We start from the raw sequence: 15,834 nt of genomic DNA on the forward strand, positions 1-15,834 counted from the left end.
GGCTACCTCTTGAGTGCCACTGAGTACCCAGCTACAGCTCTGCAAGCCACTTGCCTCACAAATTAGGTATCTCCCCATTGCCAGCACAACATGGATCTGTCACGGCCAGTCCTGTCTCCTTCAGTGCTCTCCTGCAGAGCTGCCACCAACCTCTTCCCTACATTCTTGCTCAGAAACTGACTCATCTCTTCATCTTATCTCAGAAAAACATGCTGGACTACTTCAGACAGGTTCTCCACCTCTTTCTTTACTCTGCTGGCCCATGTGAGACCACATTCAGCAAGTCAGAGCCAGACCATCCAAAGTGTTGTGTTCAGGATGATCCATGGGATGGACAGTGGTTCCCAAGCCAGAAAGTTCCTGCTACCTGTACCAGAGGGAAGTGGACTCAAAAGTCAGATGCAAGAAAGGCAGTGTATAAAAAATTCCCAGCGGTCGCAGTTGGAGCCATCCCACATTCTTCCAGCAGGCAGGGACGTGCACAGCCTCCTCCCTAAGGGGATCAGGGGAAATTCATTGCAAATGGGTGCCCAGCCAAGGAACTATCCCCTCCCATCAGCAGCAACCAGAGCCAAACAGATTAAAAAAAAGAAAAATCCAGGTGAGAAGCCTGGAAAAGATTCACAGAAAGTGCACAAACTATCAAGAAAACCTGGGGAATTAAAATTCCCCAAAAGACCAGGCTGTGTCTGGAGGTGAATCTAGGCTGGAGAATGGTACTCATGAATTTCTCCATTAGAGCTGGGAGGAGGGTAGCTCAGCTAGTGACATCCTGTCTCAGACAAGCTGATGCTAGGCTCTCTCCAAATGTCCCAAACTTACCACTTCTCCAAGGGCTGCAGAACTGATGTCAGGACCAGGACAGCTCACGGTGACCAGCCTCATGTTGGGGTGGAAGAGTAAAAGAAGCCTGCAGCCTTTGAAAAAAATTTTTTTTTTTTTTTTTTTTTTCTCAGAAGCACTGCCTCTCTCCCAGTCTGAGTGGCTGCTCTGTCTGGATGGAGGGAAAGGGGCAAAAAAGAGCCAGGCCAGTTTCTCCTCTTTTCATTGTGCTGCTCCTGCATCCCATCCGTTGGAGAAATGTGTTTGCAGCTCACCCAGCCCTGTGCATTTCTAATTCAAACACCAGCAGCAGTAAGAGCGGGCTGGGCTGAAGTGGTCCCAGCCTTTCATGTGCCAGCTCATCTCTCGATAAAGCAGTTAAACACATGTTAGACACAAGGGACAGGTGAATTACCGGGTGAAGGGAGGGAGTTGGAGAGATGGGGAAAGCAAAGCAACCTGCCCCTCACTTTCCCTCCAGGGCCTTGGAGGTGAATTGGGGATTTTCCATTTCATTAGCTTTACAAGGGGTAATTCCCAGCATCATTCTCATGAACAGACCCACCCTGAGCTCTCTCTCACCCCTTCACATCCAACAGTGGTGATCTACTACAGCTGCACCAGTAGACAGAAAGCCAGGCTGTATTAGTATCAAACAAAGGTAACAGGCAGTTGATATTGAACTGCCCACACAGAAAAAAAGACTGATACATAGAAACAAGCATTAATTTTTGTTTTGAAAGGGAGAAGCAAAATGGATGTCAAAATTCACAAAGATGTGAATTTGAAAGCTCCAGATTTTCCCTTGCAAAAGAGCATTATGTGAAATGCCCTTGCTCCTGAAAAGAACCAGCCACGGCTAGTTAAGCTTATCCCTGCTTCCCACTCTAGAGCGTGGTGTTGTTCCCAGACAAAAAGGCTCTGATGCTTTGGGAGAGGTGGGGATCAGAGGACTGTCCTATAGGACCAGAAATCAACTCGGTACAGTGAGTTCATTAGAAACATGCACACACGCAGGCAGGAGTTTATTAGTCCACATTCACCATACCAAAAAACAAAAATCCCCCAAAATAGGGGCAGGTTCTCAGTTTTGCCTGCTTGCAAACTAACAGTGCTGAGGATACTAAACATGCCTTGTGCACTCTGACTGGAGTGTGGGGCAGGAGCTGAATGTGCATTCACAGCTGAGGTTCAAACCTCTCACATATGAAAGGGCTGTGCACCTTTAGCCGCAAGGCAGTCAGGGGCCCCCAGCTGCCTCCAGGACACATCCAAGGTCAGAGCAGCTGCAGTAGTTTTAATGTGTGCAAGAGGGAGGCTGGCTCAGCAGATGCTAAGTACTGACAGCACAGCCAGTCCTCTAGTTCAACGCTCCGCTCCGTGTCCACAGCCCTCTCTGCAAACTTCATCATGAGCAGAGCACGCTTCATGTCCACCCAGTTCTGCAGCACCTGGCGCAGGGTTTCCTCATGGCTGAGGGGCTGCTCCATAAGGTCTTTTCGGGGCCCCCAAAGCAGACACTGCAGCATCCGCTTGGCCTCGGTGATCCGCACGCGCTTGATGGGATCTGCTTCCAGTAGTAGGTGGGCCAGCTGCTGGAGTCCCCGGGAGTAGATGGACAGGCTGGGTAGAGCAGGGAGGTCCTCAGGGCTGTACTCCTGCTCCCTGAGGTGCACCTTCTCCTCAAAGGGGTTGGGCTGGTGCAGCAGTTCATAGATGAGAATACCAGTCTGAAACTCATCAAACTTTTTGTACTGAGAAGCCGACACAATCTCTGGGGCCAGCCGGGCCTGACTCTTCTTCAGCTTGGAGTCTCCAGTTCCAGTCTTCTGTTTAGCTTTCAAAAAATTGCTGATGATGAGGCGGGGTAAGTGTTTGTCATCTTTGGCTTTCACACAGCCCATGGGGGGCTTGCAGGGCACAAGCAGCAGGTTCTCCAGGCAGAGGTCACGATGGATGATGCCGTGCTCTTTGAGATGCTCCAAGCCATTGCAGAGCTGGAGGAGCAGGAAGCAAACGCGACGTTCATAGAGCTCGGGCTTGGCTTGGTGCAGCATCACTGAGTCCCGCACGAAGTCGGCAGTGGTCTGGCTCGGCACCTCGCGGGTGATGACCACCACACAGTCGTGCTCACTGGTGGCACGGGAGGGATGGAAGCCATCTCCAGGCACGCCTTTCCCCACATCTGAGGCCAGCAGCATGCTGGAGGGGACAGAGGCCACAAAATGGCCACAGTCCTGCTGGATGTTGAAGTGAACTGGCACTGCAGGGCTGCAGTACGAAGTGGCTGCCTTGGACTCCTGGGTTTTACAAATCTGTGAAGAGAGACCAAAAGAAAAGTGTCATCAGCCAGTGACAGAGACAGGGCAGAGACAAGAAGCCGAGAGGTGGGCTGCTAAGCTGTGATTTGCAGATGCTCTGGAAGACAACAGCAGAAGCAGGATGTGCACTGGTCCCTGGCTTGAGGATTGTTTTTTGTCCTGCAACAGCCCAACCTTAGCCACCAGATGTCTGGTGGGCACACTTCCTTTGCCAGGCAATGCCCAGTAACTGGAGGAAAGGAGGACAGTAGTCCTACCATGAATCACTTCTGAAGATTTTGTTTCACTGCCAACAGAAGCAACATAGCTTTTACATCACAGATATTGAGATAAAATCCTGCAACCCAAGAGACGTTCCTGGAGGGAGAAAAGCAAAGCTTGTGGCAGAAGACATGCTGTTTCCATCTCTGGAGATAGTTGACACTCCTGGATGAGGCCCCATGCAATGTGAGGTGATTGTAAGGAATACTGTTGTTTGTGGTGAGGGATGAAGAGGCCTCCAGCACTTTCTTCCTACCTGATCCTTCTCTGGTCCCAAGCCCTGGAGCCACTTTCACATACCCCTCAACCATTCCACTTCTTTGTGACAGCAACTACTCTCAAGCCCCTGATCAATGGCTAAGGGAAACCAGCAAGAAGCTGTACTCCTCAGCACAGGCAAAAAAACCACCAAAGAGAAAATGGGAGCTTACAACAGGCCTAGAAAGAAGTGAGAGTGCAGCAAACTCTAGGGAGAAAAATGCATTTTGTAATCTGGATTCTCTTTAACCTACATTACTTCTATCTTCATTTTCTTCTGTATTTTAGCTTTATACTGCATTAGAGACTCAAATCCAGGTTTATTATAGGAGTATCCATTAGCTTACAGGGCCTTCTGGCATTTCTATTATACTTTTTTCCCCTTTATTTAGCAATGTGTTTATATGTCATCCACAGGAGTAAGCAACAGGCTGAAACTCAGCATAAAAGGTTTCAGAGCCTGGAGCGTGCCAGTGCCAGTCACAGCATGCGTGCAAAATCGTACGAGAAATCAATTTTGCCTCTGAGTTAAAATATACACAAGAATAGAGAGGAACTGAAGAAAGCTGCTTTTGTATTCCTCTAGCAAGGGTTTGAATGTAGGCATTTGCAGATAATTCACTCAGATGAGACAATACTGTGGAGATGGGGCATTTCAAATTGCTATTTTCCTCTCTTTTCTAAACAAAAATACCCTGCCCTGGCTTATTTGTGGAGAGACAAGCTTTGGAGAGCTAGGCAGAATGCAGATGAATGCAGTAGAACCCAGGATGACGCAGGAGGTCCCCAAATGCAGAGCAGACCTTCCAGGCCTCTGGCTAACAAACCTGCTCATTCCTCCTCTCAAAGGAAAGACATGTAAGGCGTAGGAAAAGGGGGGGGAATTCCTGGCAAGACAGAAGTCTTTGGAAGAACAACTACAGCCAAACGAGTAGAGGGAAATCTTCCCAATCCAGCCATTCTGCTTGACTTTGGCTGCACCAGAGGCATTCTCCCTGCTAAAAGCTCCAAGTAGGAGCCTGGGCTGGCTTAGTCACACACCTCTAGAGGAGAAAGAAGCCAAGGCATGGAGCATATCTTGGCTTAATTCCTCTAAAGCCATTTCCAAACTGTTTTATACATAGCAATGTCTGTCTGTGCACAGCTCAGACTCTGGCTCCTGCTTCTTAATAGGCTCCTTGGCTCAAGTCTGATCCTCTCCCCGTTTTGAGCTCTCCAAGTCTAATTTTAACTACAGGTCTGTGATCTCTTTCATGTCAAAAAAATCTATACCAGAAGCCTGGAGGGGCAGCTAGGGATCAGCCAATTGTAATGTTTCACAATTATTCATTCCCTACTTTGGCTGCCAAAGATATAGTGGCACACAGGAATCATATCCATGCACATGGATAAATACATACACAACATCACTATGCTGGCACAGAGTAGGGCCTTGTTGCAGTGGCTTTGACTTTGTTAAAATGCTCTGCAGTGTACCAAGGGCACAAAGTAAGCCCTCTTCACATACAGGGACACAAGTGCATTCCTGTCAAGAGGCTGAAATGTGCTGTTTCTGCCTTGGCAAGAATTCATGCACTACAGCCATGGAGCTGAGCTACTGAACCTCACCTAGCATGGCAGGCAAAAGCAAAGGTGTGGGTGTGCTGCAGGGAACTGCAGACTGAAAAGGAGCACAACACTTCACTACATAGTTCTTAGGCTTCAGGAAGAAAGTTGTGATGGATTTAGGTATAAAACACAAGAAAAGCTATGGCTCTGAGTGCTGGACTAAGGGTATAGTGTAAGATCTCATCTAATTGGATTCTGGTTATTTACAGCCCCCCTGTTGGGTTGACTGTATTTCCTTTAGGATATGAACTGGCTTTTAAGCTACCACTTAACTAGAACATCCCTTAGGGATGTTTTAAAACATCCTAGAACAACTCTTAGAGTTCATAATGGTGGAAACAATTCAGCAGAGATTTTTCTTTCATTTTTTTTTCCCCTTCCTTAATGCATCTCTGACAGTGCTTTTTCAGGAATTACTTTAGGCTTTGAAAACAACCTGAGGAATAAGCAGCAGTGAGATGTTCCCAGTGTTAAGTCAGAACGGAAATGAAAATCTCTGTATTCAAGTAATAACATTGATCAAGAACCCAAAATCCACAGGATGTCCATGGAACCGGTTGGATAAGCTTACTTATCCAGGTTTCAAAGAGCTGAACTATTGCACCTCAAGTTTCCATTTCAAAACATGTATTCTGTAGAGTTACAGGAAAATATTTCAGACCTGACCTTACACAGCATGTCTGGGTCAGCCTCACATTGTTTAATTGGGATCTGCAACATCTTATTGTCTGTAGTTTCAAGATCATATAAGCACTCAGTATCTGGGTCAGAGCTTCCACTTAAAAGGCAGGCAGAGGCAAAAATGCTGTCTTTTGAGCAGCCTTTCATCAGCTTGTCTCATCAGAGGCGAATGCCTCTGAGTTTACAACAGAGTATTTGCACAAAGATGTTTTCAGAGAGAGAAAATGGTTGGATTTCAGACCTCTTTAGCAATTAAGCTAAATCTGACTGGCATTTGTTACAATGAAAACTCCTTCTCCAAATTAACCTTCACAAGCAGTAGTGGGAAAGTGGCAAGTTTGGAGGGGGTTTTGCTTGCCTAACTTTAGCTGTGAGAAATACAAGCAGAGAAAACAAGACATTGTATGAGACACTACGTGCTGCCAGCACACACATCTCCATCTAGAAGACAGAGATAAGCCTGGATACTCCTGGCTGTGGACCTACCTTCACAGCATAGGTAGTAGAAGGGTCCTTGGAGCAAGTGGCACAATAATAAATGGCATCCCCCGAGTCGCAGCAGGGCTTGTTGCAGGTCAGCTTGAAGAGCGACCAGTTGTTCTCGCTGAAGTGCAGCTCGTTCTTCTGCTCGCGCATGAAGCAGTCCTCGCACTTGGCGACCAGGCGGCGCAGGGACTCGGCGTACAGGGCCCCCAGCTTGCTGTACACACCCTCCTTGCTGTCGATGTTGCTCAGGAGGTTGTGGAGGCTGGAGGCCGAGGACACCTGGCTGGACACACTGAGCTGCGAGGAGGAGAGGGACTGGAGGTTTCTGCTGGGGCCGCAAGCCCCTGTGCTCTTACCAGTGCTTAAGCCCCAGTAGCTGTTTCCTTTGGAGCTTTTCTCCAGGGACTCAGAGGAGGAGAAGGCACCAGGGCGGCGAATGAAGGAGGGCTCCTCTCGGAGGCACATATTGCTCTCAGAATGGCTGACATTCAGCCTGGGGCTGGCAGCACCAGCTGCTTTGCCCGAAGATGCCTGTCCCCCAAAAAAGCCATCTGGAGAAGACACCGTTCTGATCACTGTCTTCTTCTGGGGCAGAGGGGGCGGGCAGCTGGGGGCAGAGGAGGGACCATCCTCAGTGGAGAGAGGAAGGAAAGGAATAGGGGGAAACACTTGGCTCTCAGCTGGAGGGGGTGAGTGGTTCAGCTCAGATGAGTGTCCTAGGAGATAGAAACATACAAGAAGATGCCATGAGTGGCCCTTGCAGGCTGAGAGCACAGGTTCTTCTCCATATCTTTGCCAGCCCCAGGGCCCTGGGTGGGAAGAAGGCAGCAAGCCAAGTTACATCTGAACCTAGTGCAGTCTTCAGCTATTCACAACTGCAAAGTTTTACTGGAGGGGTTAGGGATTTAATCCAGTTTAACAGAGCAGGTTTGCAAAGCAGGCGGCAACCAGCCTTCCAGAGAAATGCATTTCCCCACCCTTGAAACCACTCCCCTATGAACTGCATATACAGTAGTAAAAAGGTAGTAGAGGGTAAATATTTAAGCTGTGATGTCATGTAAAGGGAGGTAAGAATGAAGCACTTGATACAAGGACAACCTTTTAAACACAGCCTCTCTCACCTGGGAACTGCCACCCAGTGCTTCAGCAGCAGGGCATGATAAAGAGAGAGTGACTCATGGCACACAGCTCCAGCCCTCTGGCTGTACTAGAGCACTCCAAGTATATCACCTTTCTCTCTGCTTCACACTTGGTCGCTGAGCAAGCCTGAGATTTTGGCAATTTCCACCTTGCTGAAAAGAAGTCTGGCCTTCCCCCCACTAGCTGCTTCCCAGCTTATTGCCAGACTTCTTTGCTCAGAGGGCAGGCTGGTCCCACTACATACCACTAAACCCCAAGCAGCTCCACATGCCAACTGCACGTGGATTGGGTTAGGATGGCTGGATCATTTTGGGCAGCCATAGCAGATGCTTTCCTACCCGGGCCAGACTGAAGATGGGTAATACACTTACATGCCATGAAAGAAGTGGGATATTAAAAAAAAGTACAAAAATGTGATCTGACATCAAAATAAAGAGCAATAATTTCAGGTAATAGAAGAAGTGAGGAGTGGAGGGGAAATTAAAAGAAGGGAGACAATAATTTAAGGGAATTCATCTATGCTACTTGAATGACAAATGGGACACTGCTAACAACTTGCATGCAAGTATAAACCTTGAAAGGTGAAAGGTGGGGTTTTGCTCCAAGCAAATAGCAAATAGTTTAGCAAATAGCAGGATCTATTGCTTTCTCTAAATCTATTTTCTAAAGATCAAGAGTGGTAGCAAATGATCCTTGCTCCTCACAAAGCTGCTGTTGAGGGTTCAGCTGCCAGCAGGCACTTCCTCACAGCAGCTTTCTTCTTGCTCCAGAGGAATGCCCTGGGGCAGTTCCATGTCAGCCTGCAGAAGACAGTTGTCTCCTCACAGCCCAAGTGACTCACCAGCAATCACATACAACCTCCAAGTGCAGGGGCTCAGGTCCCTGAGCTCCCAGCCTGCCCTGGCATGTCACTTGCAGGTTTGCACTAGCTGTGCCAGAGCAGCAATCCCTGTTAGCTGCTCCACCACCTGAGACCACATGAGGTGAGGGCAGATCCCCTGGTTCTCAGCTACAAGAGTGGATGCTGGCACCTGGCACCATCTGGCCCTGTCCCTCCTCACCAGATTTTGGCCGGACTGGTCAATTTTCATTTGTCTTCTCCACTGCCAAGGCTCTCTGTATGCACCTCCTGTAATCTATCCCATCACACCAACATCACTGAGAAGTACCTCAGGAATGAGCGGCACAGATCTTGGTTTCCGCAGGTTTGTCTCCCATGCAAGGCTGTTTCAGCAGCCCATTTCTGACAATATGCACAGTAACAGCTCTGTAGGAAACGTGAATCAGCACACGTCTCTTTTGCCCCAGTGCTTGAGTGCTGAGCTATCTGACTCCTGTTGGACCCTTGCCCCAGGTGTGTGCCTGTATTGTACACCCAGTCACCCAGCAAATGACTGGTCTTCAGTTTCAGCTGAGAAATATCTGCCTTAACAACTGAAATTCATGCCCCAAGCATTAACGAAAACCCAGACATCTGCATCATACTGTAATGGCCCACAGGAAAGATTCTCTCCATTAAAATCTTGTCAAAAGCCACAAGCAGGGATCATTCAGCATGGCACCTCTTGCCACTTCCATCCACGGGGCTTTCACAGAGGATAGAGCCAAGAGAAATTCTTCAGTGTGCAGTCCATGAGTACCTCACCAGAGGCATCTCTGCCAGGACATGCAGCTGAATCCCTGCTTCAAGAGACAAGATTTACTTGAGAGAGTCTTGGGAAACAAACGTCAGCACTGGAATCTTTGGCAACGGGTCCACATGCCTAGCCCACAAATGCCAAACTGCTCTTAAGTTTTTTTTACATGCTGCTGGGCTCTGCCCCAAGCAGAGGGTAATGAATTAAACTTTTTCACAACTCTCCTAAAAGTGCTCTGTACCTTCAGCATGGAGTCCTTCTGCGTGTCAAGGGCTTAAAAGCTCCCCTCCACTTCATATTTTAACATCTGACAGCATAGCAAATTAATTTGAGCTCACCTCACTCAGTGACTGACTGCACAGCTTCTTGCTTGCATCAGCAAGACAAACTGCATTCGAGTGTTCATTTAAAAACTCATCTTTCCCATGATGAGTTTAAACAGTTGCTTCTGTGTTAGTGAAGGCAGAGAAATCCTCTTGTCCCTATCATTTTTGACAGCAAATTGCTTCTGTGCCTAGCGAGTAAAGATCCAACATATGTGAGTTTTTCTTACCCCTGTACAATTTCCTGGCAAGATCTCACTCTCAGACTCTCAGTTAGCGGTGGAAAAATGGAGTTTCCAGAGCTCTGGCTCTTAATTTTATTGCTGTACAGTGTTGCTCTTGGAAAGACAGAACTTCCACTACATGAAGGTTGCTCTTGCTAAGGAAATACTTTCTGAGCTGCTGAACACGTTAGTGCATGTCTAAGTTACGCACGGATGAAAAAAAGTGACTTCATAGTAAGTATTTTTTAATCTCAGTTAAACGAGTGCAGGCAGATTTTTTTCCCCTTAAGAAATAACTGGGAACACAATGAGAGGGAGAGATCACCTCTAGTACAAGACTCCTTCTGGTACTCCTCAAATCTATGTAGGACTTCCTATAGCAGTGCTACTTATGACATTGTGAAATGCATGGAGCACAAGCAGGACTGTTTTTATATGGAGGTTTTATCCAGACCAGAGGAGATCTACAGGGTGAATGATCTTGGCATGTGCTGAACGAAAGAAGAAAATTCTGTGATTTTGGTCTGACCATTCTGACCCTGCCACATTCATCTAAAGCTCATCAAGAGGCAGAAGGGTAGGAGAAGTGGAAATATGAAGGGTCACTGGGGGAGCTGGGGACTGGGCCCTCGTGATCCCTGCTCTGAGAATGCTGTCCCAGCAGTGGGCCAGGTGCAATGCTCCCTCTCCCACATGCAGTGGTCACTTACTGCCATCGCTGCCGGTCTGTGTGTCCGAGTTGAGGCTGTCGCTGGAGCCAGCGGTGAAGCTGACGTGGGCGCTCCTGAAGGGTGGGCTCAGGCTCTCTGCAGAGCTGTTGCTGACTCTCTCCAACTCACTGTTACTTGGGTTCATTTTCAGAGCATGCCTAGAGAGAGTGAAAGAGAAGTCAGGAGACAAATGGCAAAAGGATATCCTGCATGCACTTTTGCATGGAGACTCAAGCTGAGAGCAGCCTCAGTTTGCTCTCTGCCTACCCATACACTGCACAGTCTCTTATCACACCACACTATCTCATTCCTGTGCACTTTTCTTCTTTCTCCAGTACCCAGAGAATTGTATCCCACAGACTCTGAGCAGGTTATAGGCTTGCAGTCCCCATGCCAAACTAGCTGTGCTTGAGCAGAGAGGGAAGGCTGGTGAGCCAAGAGCATTGAGCCCCAGTCTGCACCTCCTTTGCCTAGAACATGTGAGGTCCTGGACCGCTTCCCGTTTTGGCCACCATCACTCGGAAGTGGGGACCCACCAGTGTTTGCCTTCAACAAAGCTCTCAAGGAAAGGAAGTAACATCATTCCTCCCATTTTACAGAAGGCAGGTCGAGGCTGGGTATGTGAACCCCATTCCTACATGACAGAGGCATAGGTAGCAGAAGAGTCCATCATCTCCAACCATGCATCACAGTAACAACCAACACCTTACAAAAGAAGAAGCATCTCTGCAGAAAACATGAGTTTGTCAAACTCAGGATCTACCACACAGTAAGACCTACAGTTTTCCATGCAATTTCCATCTAAAAAAAATAAATAAACCAACCATAAACTGGGCTTATAACCTGCTAGGTAATGGTTTAATTGGCCAGTTTAGGCAAGCAGGATTTTTTGCTAAGATAAAGAATCTCCTCTGTATTTTCTTCATCCTTCTGCCTTGGAAAACATCAGAAACTACTGAAATCAGGCAGCACAGAAGAGCATAAACACTCCTAGTACTGGTACAGTTCCCACTCTGCCAGCCAGAAAACAAGGGTAATCAGTCCACATTTTTTAAGTAAATCTGCCAATCTGCTGATAAAATTCAACACATTCATTAAGAATGTAAAAAGGTTAGTGGCAGACTTTTACAGAAGCAAAAGGACTTCCACCAGCTATCTTGCTGGAAGGTATCCGGCGTTTCCTAATCAGACGGCTGAATGGCTGCTGAGAAAGACAAACAAAAGACAAGCACGACCGTTTTCTTGTGGCACCCTGGCCACATGCACGGGACCCCTCCTCATCCAAAACTCCAAAGCACAGCAGACACAGATTTTTTGTTTGAAGATTGAGAAATGTTTCATTCTCAATCCACACAAAGCACTTACTCTTGTGTCCACACCACCACATGGAGAGCAGAGTGTATGAGAAGCCCGGAAGAAACTTCTGCCAGACTTCCTCATTTGCCTGAGCAGCCTTGGTCTAAAAATACTCAAGGGCTGATGAAAATAAGGCTATAAAACCCAGTTCAGGTATACTTCAGCAGAGACACCGGTCTTCCACCAGTGATGAATTTATCACAGCAAGCCTCTTGGGGACAATTTACAAAACTTCACAATGCACCACACAAGTCACAGTTTAAAAAATGAGAGAGGGAGAGAGAGACAGAGAGTTTGAGGGGTTTAGGTCTGTTATAAGTAATGCTGTTGAAAGCAACCAACTGCACTTAAATATATTTTTTTACTATAAAGACATAACTTTATCCTACAACTTTCTCAGTTTAGTAATTTGGGTGGAAAAAACACAAGGGTGCACACCCATGCTGGTACACTGTCTGACCAGGCAAGAATCAAAAAAAAAAAACCCATTTGAATCCATCAGAAAAGAAGATTTAGCAAGATATCCGGTCTTGATTCACACGGATGAGATGTTTTCTAACACATTCCTTCCCCCAGCCCTCCCCCCCCGAAAACTCGGTGCATTTCTGTTCCTTTCCCATCACTCGACAGAAACTCGCGGAGCTGCCTTACCATTCCCGCACTCAGAGAGAGAGATGAGACTTTGCTCGGCGCGGTGCAAGGTCCGCCGTGCACAGCCACACCTTATCCCTCCAAGCAACCTGGGCTGCTGGCTGCTGCTCCTGTAGGGCTCGGCCTTGGTGAAGTCAGAGAGATGCAGAGAGAGCCCCGTTTCCTCCCCACACCGCCGTGACCGATGTAAAGCGCAGTTCCTGAATAGGCGCACCGAAATAGAAATTGTTTGCCGCTTAAACGACATCCTGCTCTTGTTTCAGATGTTACAGCCGCGCCAGCTAATCCCTCCTGGAAATACCTCTGCCTCACTTCTCCCTCTTTTCCTATGCGCTGCTTGGAGCCCAGGGTGCAGCCTGCACAGATCAAAATACTGCCCATCCTACCAAAGAATTACTGCTGAAAACTTGCTGGGGTCAAACTCTCCCATTTCAGTAAAATTCTACCCCAAGAACTGAACAGCTCATTGCTGCTACAGCCTGTGGCACCCTGATTTACAGCTAACCCAAATATCCCCTGCTTTGCTAGTGTTCCTTCCACCCCACCTGAGTGCAAGGGCACAGGTGGCTATTTTCTGTCTTGCCTTTTTCACCAAAGGATATTGGAAATCACCAAAGGGTGTTGGAAATAAGGAGCACAACCCATCTTAACCCAAAGAAAACACTGGGTTTTGCCCTGCACCACTGACTTGTAAGTATCTGTGGACTACGATCTTCTTGAGAAAAATATAACAGTAGTTAATTTACATCAATTTAAACATGCCTGCTCACCACCTAAAACATAACCAGAGCCTTCATCTTGTGCCTGTGCATAAAGAACAGGTCACCAGAGTCAGCTCTCCCAATCTAATAACCTAAACCCACAGGATTTCACAGATTTTCAGCTCTCCAACTATTCTGGTAGCTTTAAATACGTTTCAATTACTCAACATCCTCCATGCAACAGCCTGGCATATTCAGGCAACCCTTCCAGTTCTCTATTTCCAAGTTTTCCCATCATAAACAATTTTATCCAGCTGACTTTCCACTTGATTCTTACAGTCCTGCCTAAAACAAGTCAAGATTGGAAAGAGCGGTCTTGTAAAAAAGCACACCAAAACAAAACAGCTTCCCCCAAACACACAGTTTGGAGTTCTCTTAATATTGAAAAGAGACCCAGCTCATTTCCCTTGTCTCAGGTTGCACCTCTGGCCAGGGCCTGCTTCATCTTTCCTGTGTCTCAGTTTGACCAGTAGCCCTGTGTTAGCCAATAATTTCACATTTCTTCACATATCAGGGTGTAGGGTCCCACCTAAAGCTGCTGTGGGACTCCGGCATCACCAACCGCATGCTTTGCACTTCTCAGAGAGACAGTGGAGATGGGCACCAAAGCTTGGCTCCCCTAACTGCAGAAGACACACATGCCTTGGGATATCACCCAGGAATCCCCGGACTTTGGACATACCCTCGGCTTGAATTTCCTGTCTGAGATTTGACACGGAGATCTGGTTACTTTCCACAAGAGCAAGGGGCAGGTTTGGAGAGCAGGAGGCCCCTCAGACAAAAAAGCTGCCAGGCTCCCACTCACTCCTTTCCTGCAGCCATCCCACAGGAGCCTGTTGGCAGCACTGGAGGATGTGCAAGGCACCTCTGCCCCGCACAGAGCCCTGCTCACTCTGCAGTGCCATCACAGGGGTCTCCCAGCCTTGCTGTGCCAGCAGGAGGAGGATACTCCTCAGCACAGATGACAGGACTGAACAGATAACAGAGATGCTGAGCTTTATAAATCGTGTGACAGAGGAACGGGGAGAGGAGAACAGAGAACACATACAAATCACAACACAGCAAACTGCACTCCAGGAGGTGTTTGGTGATAATGTCAACAAGACACCCCCTCCCATTATAAAATAATGGAACTAATGCACAGAAGAGAGAAAAGGCCAGACTGCATTACAGCATCAAACATAACATATGGCTAGGCATAATTATTACACAAGAGGAAGCACCACTGTACCATATGCTTGTCTATCATGAAACGTGAATAATTATATCTTCCTCCTCTTGCCACTTGCTGTTTCTTCCAGCATCTTCCCTTGGTTGCAGAGAGAAATTAAAACCCAGCATAGAGGAGCTTACAACATTTGAAGTTTAGATTTGTACTTATCCTTCTGCTATCAGCTGGCAAATGTGGAGAAACCAAAACTGAGGTAAGGGAAAGAAAGGATTTTGAAGAACTCCTAGCTTTGTTCAGAGGGATACACTGCTCCTCCCTGTACTAGAGGAGTAGTAACACAGGAAATACACAGAAGAATGAATGACATTAATTTTAAAAGAAACAAACTTTCCTAAAAGATAAGCTGATAGATCACAACCTTTTAAGCCAGTGCGTTTTGTCACTGGGGTACAGCCTCACACTGAGCTCCAAGGAGAAATGGGTGCCTCAGGAATGGTGAGAAAACAGAACTATTCTGCCTCAGGTACAGTTGCTACTCTGCCACAGACTGATTCCTGGCAAGGAATACACAGCACAGCCCCACCAGCCAGCACCACCTCCCCAGCGAGGAACAAACCTGGCTCTTTTCCTGGCAATCCAATTCCCAGCACTGCAGTTTTTCTGTAACACTCCTGTGCTCTGTGTCCTCCGGCAGCAAGCGGTGGCAGCGGCACCGGAACAGGCAATCTTGGCACTCCTGAGGCTCTTTCTCCCTGGCTGTGTTCAGCAATGACAGGTGTGGGGAAGTGCTGTGCTGCACCTTTGTTACCCCACGGCAGCACACTCAGCAAATTTCAGAAGCTTTTTTTGGCACTGCCTTTTGAAGGTGGCACTAATTGTGATGAAAACAGCTCAAGATGCAAAACAGCATCACTGTCTTCTTTCTTTAAGAGGCACATGAAACAAATTAGCCATCAAGGTTTTGGAGGCTAGAAGAAACCATAAGGATCATTTAAGCCTGATCCTCTGCATAAGAGAGACATAAATTTCAGCAAAGATTCATTCCTTGTGCCAAGAAACTGAAGGCCATACCAGAGCATTTTACACCAAAGAGCCTTTAAATCATCATTGAACATACACGTCCTGCGGATCCTAGTTTCCCTGGTGAGCTCCTTCCCCAGCCAACTACCTTCCCAGCTTTTGGGAGAAGACCAGCCACCATCTTCCCTTTCCAGCCTTTTTCCCCTTGTAATTATACTTATTTGTCATTCTGTTTCAGACTAAGCAAACATCAAGTATCTGTAATCTTTCAAACAAGCAGAAAAAGAGGACTGCATGAAGAAGCAGTTGCAAGAGATCCAGAATAGCTTTATATAGGACAAAACAGGCGCAAATTCATTATTTTCCTTTTTCCGTGACAACTTTTAAACCCCCCTGAAATTGCT

At 47.3% G+C, this 15,834-nt stretch overlaps 1 protein-coding gene across 3 annotated transcripts in view; it reads right to left on the reverse strand.

Moving 5' to 3' along the window:
* Positions 1-1,830: 1,830 nt before the first annotated feature.
* Positions 1,831-15,834, reverse strand: part of PRAG1 (PEAK1 related, kinase-activating pseudokinase 1) — a 46,494-nt gene continuing 32,490 nt past the window's right edge. For all 3 annotated transcript variants that reach the window (XM_083862505.1, XM_083862506.1, XM_083862507.1), the window contains 3 exons: positions 10,472-10,629; positions 6,438-7,153; positions 1,831-3,137 (listed from right to left, as the gene is read on the reverse strand). In XM_083862505.1, the coding sequence (XP_083718631.1) occupies positions 2,100-3,137; positions 6,438-7,153; positions 10,472-10,629 (1,912 nt within the window). In that variant the 3' untranslated portion in view covers positions 1,831-2,099. The remainder of the gene's footprint in view (positions 3,138-6,437; positions 7,154-10,471; positions 10,630-15,834) is intronic.

The sequence above is a fragment of the Zosterops lateralis genome, assembly GCF_965231275.1.
Source record: "Zosterops lateralis genome assembly, chromosome: 5".
Classification (NCBI taxonomy): Eukaryota; Metazoa; Chordata; class Aves; order Passeriformes; family Zosteropidae; genus Zosterops; species Zosterops lateralis.